Source organism: Mixophyes fleayi, chromosome 5 (genome assembly GCF_038048845.1).
Source record: "Mixophyes fleayi isolate aMixFle1 chromosome 5, aMixFle1.hap1, whole genome shotgun sequence".
NCBI lineage: Eukaryota > Metazoa > Chordata > Amphibia > Anura > Limnodynastidae > Mixophyes > Mixophyes fleayi.
In genome coordinates this window covers 253,444,864-253,456,987 of record NC_134406.1, presented here as the reverse complement: position 1 = coordinate 253,456,987, position 12,124 = coordinate 253,444,864, and the positions used below count along the sequence as shown (strand labels likewise).

Sequence of the window (12,124 nt, the reverse complement as noted above, 5' to 3'; positions counted from 1 at the left end):
TGCATCGTTGCACAAGTCAGAATGTTATCCTCATTGCTGGAATCGCTAGTGCCAGAGTTCTGTACTTTGAGCTCCGGTCTTTGGTGCGCTTTACGATTCAACCATAGAGATTTTGTACTCCGCTTTACAATACTTATTGGTGTTATCACGCAGTTATAGACACTAGAATGGAAAATCACTTACCTGCCTAAATCACTTACCTGCCTAAATCACTTACCTGCCTAAATCACTTACCTGCCTAAATCACTTACCTGCCTTTTGGGACGTGTTCCTGCTCTTTGGAAGCACACAAGACAATTCCAAAATAATAGTAGAGAACAAAACAAACTGTTATACCAGGATTTACAAACCGCGTGGTCATAACAATTTGTGCACAGCTTCATGATGAATGGACAGATTCTGGAGACTGTAATATATAATGTTTTAATAGCAGTATGTGCCATCTGTGGATATTTTCTACGTATCCCTTGGGAACACCTAGAAAATCTTACAATGGCTCATAAATTGGGCTTTAAACACCGCTCTGTACCACACCTGCTAGATATACATAGCGCCCAGCCACGTAGTTATTAGCACATATGTAAAGTCTCAACATGTAACATATCTCCTTGTTACAGGTCCTTTGAGACTCAGCTCTCACGTGTGGAGGCTGATTTATTGAGACGGGAAGCCCCTCCTTCTTACGGGCAACTGATCGCTCAGGGTTTAATTCCACCAGTTGAGGACTTTCCGGTGTGTTCTCCAAACCAGGTAAATGTTTTCCATTTTTCTTTGCATCTTTCTACTTATTCATGTTATGTGTGGAAATCCAGCAAGTGTTATTTACAGACACAATTCAAATCCAAGAATTGTCTGTGTGATTGGAGCACCAATAGATCAGATCTCCCCTTCCACTAAATCTACTGGGTCCAGTGTTACCTGGATCAAATAGGATCTTGCATATAAGCTTGTATTCGCTCTAAGTAACAAAGAATTTGATACGGTTGGAGTGCTGGAAAGATTCATTAGATTTCAAAAATTAATATATTATTAGGGCTGCAAAGTAATTCAAAAAAATTTTTGTATTTTGAAAAAAGTTTTAAAAATAGTTAAGTTCTTTCCATAACCGATGTCATGCCTATCTTATTTTGCTTCAGTAAGACACACTCTTGCGAAAGAATGACGTTCGCTCCAAACCCACCCATATAATGCCAGCTCCCTTCCCACTAAATTTTGTCTTACTAATCCCATCCCTTCTCCTACATTAAGAATTTGCGTGAACTGGTACACACATTGGTAGTATTTAAGTAGGAAAATAATGTTGAACTGAAATATCCTATTTTTATTTTTGTTCCTTTTCATATTTTAGCTATTTTCTGCTGTAGAATGCCTTTAAAATACAAATATATTTTAGGCAATGTGTTACCAAAAGAGAGCGCTTCCTCTTTACTGAATATAAAATTCACTAGCATTGACCAAGAAATCAAAAGGTTATCATTATTTGAATCGAGGCATCGCATAAAATCACATTTGGTCTGGTCATAAAGGGAGAAGGGGGTGACTTTTTTAGGCCCATGTATATAGTAATTCCTGCATTATCTGCACTGTTCGGATTTTGAAGTGGTAAAAAGAGCTACTATATGTCATTATTTTCACTTTTGTTTTTACAGGCTTCTGTTTTGGAAAACTTAAGACTCGCTGTGCGTTCTCAGCTGGGATTCACGTCTATTAGGCTCCCAATAACCGGCAGATCCAGCAACATTTGGAATAGAATTTACAATTTTGTGCGGTCACGTAACTCTGGTTCTTTGGCCCTGGTGTCCACTGATGGAGACTGTCCTGCAAGCCAGGGTGCAAACAGAGATGGAGATCGGGGTAACACTCACAGGGGACTCTTCTCTGTGGAGTCTGATGACATTGATGGGGAACACGAGAGGAGAGATGCTCAAGGGGGGGCAGTCGGTGGTGTTGCTGCTCCATTGCCTCAAAAAACTCCCCCTGTTTCTGCTGTGGAAGTCACAGTGAGTGGCAGTGGGAGCGCTTGGACTCCAGCATCCAGCAGTAACACAACAGATAACGGCAGGGAGATACCTGCTGTGGAAGCATCTGTCAGTCCAGCACGCCAGCAGCTCAGCAGTGCTCTTAGTAGAATGACTCAAGGATTGCGTTGGGTACGAATTACACTCGGGAGGTCAAGCTCTGCAGTTCAAAACCAAAGCCCTCTGAGGCAACTTGACAGCAGCGGTGGTGGAAGAGATGATGATGACGACGATGTAGAGATGTTGATTCCAGCATTAGACATTGACCTTAATGACTGTACTAGACCATTACTTGATCTCTCCTCAGATCAGGGGCAAGGACTTGCGACGCTTCAAGGGGTGAGGTCCTGCAGTCGCGATGGTCCGTGTGAGTGTTGTGGTATCGTTCACACCGCTCAGATCCCGGACACATGTTTGGAAGCGGTGCTCAAGAATGAAACTAGTGATGACGAGGCATTGCTGCTCTGCTAGGCACGCCACACTGTGGATACATGTTTTTGGAGCAATATCTAGTCACTGTTTTGTACTTCACAAACAAATGAGTGCTTGAAATATTCAGATGGGAGCAAGTTACTACAGGCCCAGGTTCTCCTTCATGGCACTTCTGGTTATTACCGTGAATGGTTTTCTTGTCTGCAGAAATGTAGGCGGATGATCTATGGCTCTTACAACGGTACCAAGTTAGAATATAGTTTGCGCTATAGAACGATTAGTTGTGTACATGGCTCTGTGAGCAACGATTACTTCTACCAGAACACAGCTAGTTATAGAAGAGGCTTCACTTTGGATATAATGTATTGACCCTTCTGATGCAAAAATCGTAATCGAGGAAGTTGAATGCAGATCAGGGTTTGGTCAGGATGTTTGTGCAGATGTGTTACGTGTATTTTCATTTTTGTGGGGGGGGGGGGTTGTATTATTTTATTGGAATGTAAAATATGTCTACTTTTTTTTTTTATTATTATTATTTTGTATTTTATTTACTACTTGTATCACATTTTTCTTTTTCTGAAATGACATGTTATAACATGGGAAAATGGTGACTTCAATATAACTATTGGAGACCTTTTACTGTCGATTAAATCTTGGAGATTTTGCTGTTCAGAGGTGCTGCAAAAACGGCAAATATTATATTTCACGTGTTGTCGTACCTGCTTATACCCTATGGTGTCACTGCAACAGAGGATAACATCGTACAGCATGCTACAAAGATCATCACAAGAATACCTTAATCTGTCCCTCAACATTTCATTTTGCAGATACATCCCTTTCTCATAAACGCAAACCATATTGGATTTCTTTTTTTTATATTCTGTAAGAGCAGAGGCCTGGACACAGGGGTTTATTTAATAACGTGGTTCAAAGAGAAATGTATTGCTGTAACGCACAGCAACCAATTGGATATCAGAACTTGGCTGTTCAGTGTAGTCCTTTAAATCCAGCATCAGATTGGTTGTTGTTGGTTTAGGCTGTAATCTGACACAATACTGCTGAGCAATCATATCGCCTGATAATGACCCGATTCTTCTTCTGACCACAATGTGTTTCCGACACACACCGCGACACTGATATGGCCACGCAAAGGGCGGAGTCTCCTTTGATTAGGAAGTGACGGTAGCCTGTTTTGGGCAGGTTTACATGTTCTGCTTGGACTAGTTTTTATTAATTCCCCCCAATAATTACCGTCATTTCGTAAATAAACTCCAAAGTATATAGAGTTTAAATTAGTTTTGTCCTGTGGTGTTCCCCCTGCCTTTACCTTTCCTTTTGATGTGCATCTCATCAGTATAGGAGGGCGTTATTAAAGTGTAAACCTCAGACAGACCGCCACTTTGGGGTCTGAGAAAATATTGATGCGACAGCCCATTAACTCACTAGGAGCTAGTGACATTGAGGCATGAGGTATAAAGTGTAGAAGTGCCTCAGTGGTGTCACTGGTTTCTGGTAAACTGATGGTCCTCTAAGTATTGGTCCAGTCCACACAGTGGCTGCAGTGAATGGGTGCACTGTACCAAACTCGTTCCTTATTGCAGATTGATTTGTATAAAATGCTTATTCTAATTAAAGGGAATATAATTGATCATTTAAATTGAATTACTTGTGACTTCATCTTGTGTAGATGTGACCATTTCGGAGGTCAGGGCAGAGGGTTTTTGTCTAAACTACCCAGTAGCTTTAAATATGTAATTGTGATTTTGTCGTCTTCGCGTTGAGAATGTGCTGTAGGTTCATACATGTAAACCCCTTCTGTACGTGTCCATAAATAGTGCATGTATAGCGCTTAAAGGTTCTGTCCAATAAAAACACATTTCAGTCAATGCTGTCCCTCTTCCCAGATAGCGGAATGCGCAGTTCAGTGTAACTCTGCCCTAGGCAGTGCTGCAGCGGCTCCTCTGCGCTTGGTGGTGTTAGAGGTGCCGATTGCAGTTTCTAGCATGACATACTCTATCCAGTGAGCGCCTATGTTAGAAAAAGACACAGTAGTGTGAATTGAAATCCTCTGCTTTAGTCTACAAGGGTGGGGGACCCAATGTCATGCTGGTGGTGGTGACTACCATTTGTCTTTAAAGGCAAGTCCCTGTCTCTAGGAGTGGTCCTGTAGCATGGGAGTGAGAGTGGCGCTTACATTATTGAGTAGAAATTATTGCTGGAAACCTTTGCACATCCCACGGAAGCCCTGTGTTGTGTGATTGTCGCTGTGTACTATTCTGCCTTTCTGCCTAGTCCTGTCCCGTCTCCCACGCTGCTGAGCGTTGGTGTCACTGCAGCATAACTCTTCATACTGCCCATTTTCCAAATTTAACTGGTATAAGTAACTCCCTTTTCTTCATTCCTTCTCTTGTATATATGTTTTCCCCAGATAGGCCTTAGCTAGCACTTTCTTCTCTTTAGCCGCCTGTGTACTCATTTACCCTCGCGGTCAGTAGCCGCCTGTTGACATTAGTCATGTGATCCGTATCTGCCTGACTTGTGTAATCATTAAGCCATCACATATTACTGAAGTAACTACATTTGCACTTCAGTAACTCTTTTTTATTTTGCACGTAGTGGTCAGTAATGAAAGCTGACTGGTCCTAGGTAAAAGATTCACTATAATTTGGCCAGAGTATATAATTGCTCTGTGTATAGCGGTCATGTCATACACATAAATGAGTTTTCTACTCTGCTTCAATAGTTCATTGGAAGAAATATTACATTTGCTTCTGTTCTGCGACAGTTGTTTATAGGGCTTCCTGTCTTCCCCTCTTGCCTTTGTTCCATATTGTAATTGAAATGCAGCAGTTGTATCAGATGTTTGTCTGTGGGCGCTGTTTAATATCTGCCTGTGATGTGTTGCCATGTACAGCCAGCACACTGGCAAGACAAACATCATTGTGACAAATGTTTTTCCAATACTCGGGCCGTGTTTATTTGTGAATCGGACTGCTGTGGCGATTATAGCAGCTTTTGTCATATTGATCTATTGACGTACAGGGGGCATCGTACCACAGTCACTCTGGGGCTTATCTAGAGGTGAACACGTATTTACTCAAAATATACGTATGAGTCTATGTTGAGAGTGATGCATCTCAATGCATCCAGCTCGAACGTCTTTTGCATCGGACATGACAAGCATATACTATTATGCTCCACTATATCGTGGAGATGTTGCCTGACAGTGTTGGTAGTAAAGGCAATTACTACAAATAAATCCCATTACCCTATTTGTATGCAATGAAGTGTCCTATACACGAAAGAATAGTGTCTTGACAGTTATTAATAAATACACATTGAATTGAATATAAACATCTGTTTTCCAACATTTACTGCAGTAGTCCAAATGGAAGAGTTAATTAAGTAATGCAAATAGACAGCTGTGACTTCATATTATAATGGATGCAAAGCTACAGATATAAATGCTAGAGAGGGCCAATATGCGTCCTGAAAAGTAATTCTGCACATGCATACTCACCAATTGTGTCACAACTACATGAATAGTCCCTTACTGTACACAATCTACACCTTCCTGTCCCCATACAGCCTCTCCAGGTATAAGATACAAGTCAACGATACGCCATCCTAACAAAACAACACATAAAGGCGATTTGTACTAATTAAATTTTAAAATGCAGTATATTACGTTACAAAACCTAGCCAATTAGTTTAGCTGTAACCCAAAATATAGTAAATTACATTTTTACCAAAGAAAATGTAAGCCTTGAATATTTTAAACAATTACAGAAAATCATGGAGGGGGGGGGACTATGATTTTCATGTTCTACAACGGAGATCTGCTTAATGTGTTCAGCTTATTATGGACTTATTACTACGTATCCATGAAGAACAGACTCCCAGTGAACTGATTCACTGAGATTATACATTCTAAAACAATATTGGTACAATGCACCCAGGCTGCCGCCACTGTTTGCAGCTGGCAGGTCCTCCGAAACTTTTAAACATGCACACGTGTCTATTGTTTGATGGAACAACTAAATATATTTTATATCTGCGCGGAAACGTTTCTGATATAGATCAGAAACGTTTGACAGCACAGATCATTGAGATCAATCTCTGTGTTATGGAATAATCATTGCTTGTACACACACCATCCTTCCTTTTTGCCAAGCCGGTATAGTTTAGACTACTAAAAAACAAACAAAGTTTTTGGGTGGCATCATGAAAGTTATGGCATAGTTATATTTTTTTGAGGCGTGGCATCCCTCAAAAAGTTCCGAGCGGCAGGTTTGAAAAAGTGGAGATGTTGCCTATAGCAACCAATCAGATTCCATCTGTCATTTTGTAGAATGTACTAAATAAATTGGTTGCTATAGGCAACATCTCCACTTTTTCAAACCTGCAGTTTAGCATGTCTGCCCTCCCCCGGCATTGCTGACTTATCGGAGACATCCTCTGTTTTGTGAACACCCCTCCAGGTAAGTAGATCTATGAACGCTATATTAACTTATTCAACTTCACCAAAAACTACATTTTACATTTTGGCTGGAGTTCTTTTTTAGATATTAAAATTTGCCCAATACATAATCATAACTTTGCAGGCGAAAGAAATGTAATGCCATGCATTTTCCTAGTACGTTTTATTGGAGTTTAGTGGATATTGTGTGTATGTGTCTTTTTTTTTTTTATTGGGAGGTTTGAGTTTTACAGTGTATTTTCAATTTATGTATTGGTACATAAATATAACTCTTCACTTTTGTCTGGTAAGGAATAGTACTTGGAGCTAGTCTTGCTTGATAAATAATTGGGCATTCGGTACGTCTAAAACAGCTTTGATGGTCTTCTTGAAACACGGTACCTACACAACTTCTGTGAATCTATGTGTGTATATCTCTACATACATGCACTAATTAAAACACTATGCGCTTTCTTAGATATATTCAGGTGGTTAATGCTTTTGCTACAGACAGATTTGCTTATACTAATAGTTCTTTTATCTGGGTTCTTAATGTTTCATTGCTGGTTCCAAGGTATTTTTTCACTATTTTGTGGTTTTTTTGTTTTTTTCTTCTATATTTTTGTAATATGAAATTCAATGTAAATTTACGAACCTGCGTTACATTAGAAAACCGACTGCTGTTTTTATTTATTTTATTTTTTTTGCCATGTTCTTTTAAGGATGTATACTGAATATTAATATGAAAATTGTGTTTGTCTGTATGCTATTTATTAAATTTAAACACTTTGAAAGGCATTTTACAAGCATGTTTCAAGTCCTGTGCATATGTCCTGTGTAGTCAGTTAAACTGACCAAATGTTTTATGTATAAACATTAAATTTACTTTTTTTGCTATGTCTTGTGTGACTATTTGTGTCTTTTTAGTAGTAGTGAATATAAAATCGTTTTAGCTGCCCTGGGAGAAAGGGGGGGGGGGGGTTCAAGTGATATAAGAGAGTCCATCATAACCAATCTGATGCTGCATTGAACAGCCCCTTCCCCTTTCCAGACCTCTCTAGTAAATTGTCACAAGTCACATGTACAACCCTTTTAATGATGGTTGGTATATGGTTGGGGGAAATCGGGGGTGAGGTCTAATGTGTTATCCAATTTGCAATGTGGTTTTGTGGTTTGGTATGCTTTGTTTGCAGAAAGCGTTGTGCCTGCTACAAACAGACAAACATCCCACTGCTAGCACCAATTCCCCAACACCCACATGCACTCCCCCAGTCTGAATTGCTGGTAGAAGTGGCTAAAAAGAAGTATTCACCCTCCTATAGTCTTATGTCATGGAATAAAAATGTTTTTATTCAGGAATTCTTTCCTCTTTTAACACAATACATTTTCAAATAAAGTTAGCTTTTTCTTAATTGTAAACAAAAATCATGCAATAATTGATTATGTAGGTGTTCACTTCTTTTGTCAAGATACACATAAATCTTGGTAGAATCAGTTGTTTTAAAGTGTTAAGTCACTCTGTACAAAGATAAATACACCTGGCTGTGTGTGTGATCCCAACCTTTGTTTATTATTGTTGAGTTAGTGCCACACCGCTCCATATTGCCGGACAATAGGAAAAACACAGCATCCAGAAAACAGGGACATACAAGATAGACAAAATAAATGCAGACATGAAAACAAAGGGTAGGGAGGACCATGCTCCCAAAATGGCTTATGATCTAATGGTTAGAGATAAGGGGAGGACATAGGAAGATTTCAGACTTTAAATGCACTGACAAGACTGACGATAAATGGAGGAACAATGGTAAATGTGAATTTGTCTTAAATTTATTGTTCTCTGAAATGAAGCATCTGTACAATCTTGGTATTTGATAGGTCACCAAAAGACCTGCAACAATTCTGACTGCAGAGAGAGTTGAAGTCTTCCATAGCAAAGACGTTACTTGCCGTCTGCAGGCAGAACAGACTGCAGGATACGTACAATGCATATGTGCAATATAAAGTTATAGCAGAACACATGGATAAAATATTAAATACATTAACACCTCGTACTACTATAATCATAAATAAAAAACACAATGAAATTTTGTTTTTTTACACGAAATACATATTTCATGATCTTAATGTGTACTGTACGTTTCTCCTTTTCAAAATGTTCCTAAAAGACTGCTGAGTCGAGTGCGGCATACAGGGCCTGATTCATGTTCGGACATAAGTCCTCTGCGTGACATACTGTGTGTGTGTGTGTATATGTGTATGTATATGTGTGTGTGTATATATATATATATATATATTTTCTAAATCTATAAACACAACATATACACAATGTTACAAATTTGTAAGATACAATTGAAAACTACTCGTTCTGACTACTGGATTCTTCACAGACTGTAGCTGGCTTCGTTCTCATTGACGTGGGCACATTTAGTTTTCTGTCATAATAAATACAGAATTGCTTGATGTATTTGCACTGTAGACCACACAATTAACATGAGAAAATGCTTTCTAGGATGTATAACTCCGGTGTAACACTGGTCAGCATATTTCCAAACCATTTTAATGTTTAGGTAGCATTTTTTCCATACTGCATATTACACTAAGGGGTTTTCATCAGGTGCATTTTTCTTTATCCATAAACAAGATCTAAAAATCTCAGCTGGGTCACACATTAACACAGGTAATTTTTAGCTATTGGTCTTATGCCTAAAACACATCGTACAGTAAATATCCTATATTGAATTTTCATTGTTAACTCTTGATGCTGGTAATTTGCATGTACAAATGTAGCCAGGGTTATCCCAAAGTCATATATCAGGCTAGCCAAAATAGTTAATTCTTAAACTGTTAAACATGATAAAATGTATTTCTTTAGGGATAACATTGCCTGCGCCCGCAAATGGTATGGTTTCCGATAACACTATTACGGTTTGGAATAACATTGGGTGCATCTATTCTTAAAGAAAAAGAAAGTTGTTTTAAAATAACAAAAACATGCTTGTAAAGTGAGAGAGGGAGAGACAGAAAAATGCTTAAAATAATTTGTTATATTGAATTGTCAGTCACAGGTGTCTGCCACAGTAGGCTTACACATCATTAATGAGAGGAGATAGCACAAATGTCCTCAAGAGACACCAGCATTTAGACTTGCCTATTTTCTATACCCCACCACCCGTCCCCATATAGAGATTACTGTCGGGACAGGACTACGAGAGTAAATGTGAGTGTGAGTGAATCTGAGGGCAGTGTGAGTGAATCTGAGCGCAGAATCGAGGATTACACCAAGGCAGAGGGCATGGGGAACAGGTGAAAGCATGATGTTGATAGAGAGGGAGATGTGGGGATAGGTGGAGAAATTAGCAAGGGGAAAGATAATGAGCTCAGATTTGGACATGTTGGGCCTGATTCATCAAGGGACGTAAACGATGATTTTTTTTGTGTATCATCCACAAAATCAATCTGCGCATGCCCAGAACTGGACAATACACCTCAGAACCCAGCCACATTCAATTCATGTTCGAATGCAAAGGACACTTACTACAGCTTACGATTTCAGGGAGGGGAAGGGGCGTTGGCCGTAGTCAATCTACAGTAAGAGTGTGCCAAAATCAAACGTACGCAGCAGCATCCGATCCAAGCTCTCGGCATCTCAAAAGTAGTTGTTTCATCCGCATCTTACTCCAGCTATAGGACCAGTCTAAGTGCTGATAACTAGAGATGACGGCTGTGTATATATGCTATAACAGGTGCATGCAAACAGTAGCAACTGTAAAAATATATTTTATGTACATTAGGCATTAATGACTTCCTAATAATAAATGTATTTCATGGAAAAAACAAACAAAAAAAAACATTTTATTTTGTAATGTTTGGTCGTTAATGCCTATATTACTAACAGGTGACATTACTGCAATATTTTTTTTCCTGTGTGTTCTCTTGAGAATTTATATTCCACATAGGTATTGTACGTATCCTGCCGTGTTCTGTGTAGTAGAGCAGACCTACACCCGTATTCATCAGCGCACGTATCTTCAGATCTGTTTCTTGTTGAATTCGGGCATAAGCAAACTCGATTTATGCGCGTTATGAAACAAACCCATATTGCGCTCAGTATTTATACCTTGATGAATCATGCCCATTAATATTGAGGAAGCTTTAGGACATCCAGATAGAGGTGGCAGTTGGATACACTTTGTAGGAAAGGGAGAGAGAGGTGGGGTAGGAAATGTAGTTTGGGCCAGGGGCGGACCCAGACATTTGTCCTACCCAGGGCGATTTTAAGGGGGGCGATTTAGGCCCCGCCCCTTTCTGTGTTCTAAGGCTGCCGGCGGCTGCACAGTATGTGCAGGTCCGTTCAGCAGTGACAGTGTGCTGTCCTGCTCTGATTGTGTTTAAAACACAATCAGAGCAGCCGGGCAGCACACTGTCACTGCTGAACGGACCTGCACAGTGTGCAGCTGTCGGCAGTCGCCCCCCCCCCCTGGATCCGCCACTGGTTTGGGCGTCATCATTGTAGAGGTGGAAGTGGAGGCCGATGGAGCATAGAATTTCCCAGAGTGAGGAGGTGTATAGAGGGAAGAGCAGAAGGCCAAGATCAGAGCCTTAAGGACTCAGAGAAAGGAAGAGGAGTTGAACAAGAGTGAGAAGTAGACATTGACAGAGAGTGTCTAGGACAGTGTTGGCTAACCTGTGACACTCCAGGTGTTGTGAAACTACAAGTCCCAGCATACCCTTCCAGCAATAAGCTGCTATATATTGGCAAAGCATGCTGGGACTTGTAGTTTCACAAACACCTGGAGTCACAGGTTAGCCAACACTGGTCAAGGAGTATGGGAAGAGAAAATTGTCCCTTTGACTTTGCTAAAAGTAAATCATTTTTCACTTTGGAGAGGGCAGTTTCGGTGGACTGAAGAGGGCGGAAGCCAGGCTGACATTGGTCAAGGAGAGAGTGGGAGGAGAGAAAGTGGGTCAATCAGTTGAAAACAAGTCATTTGAGAGTTTTGGAAGCAAAGGGGAGATGTTACAAAACACCTTACTTGCTAATCTACTAGAACTGGTGATGATGAGAGCTTTATCTAAGTAACTCTCATTCCAATGGAATTTTCATATGGTTGTCTCCAGGTCTTACACCGATCACCCACGCCATTAAAACCACCTGCCTACTATTGTGTAGGTCCCCTCGTGCCACCAGAACAGCTCTGACCCATAGGGGCAT

The 12,124-nt window shown here is 40.1% G+C and overlaps 1 protein-coding gene across 1 annotated transcript in view; it reads left to right on the top strand.

Annotated features, from left to right (window-relative positions):
• LRP12 (LDL receptor related protein 12) overlaps positions 1-7,806 on the top strand; it is a 41,152-nt gene extending 33,346 nt beyond the window's left edge. The window contains exons 7-8 of the mRNA XM_075213950.1: positions 618-750; positions 1,650-7,806. Of these exons, the coding sequence (XP_075070051.1) occupies positions 618-750; positions 1,650-2,489 (973 nt within the window). The 3' untranslated portion in view covers positions 2,490-7,806. The remainder of the gene's footprint in view (positions 1-617; positions 751-1,649) is intronic.
• Positions 7,807-12,124: the final 4,318 nt, after the last annotated feature.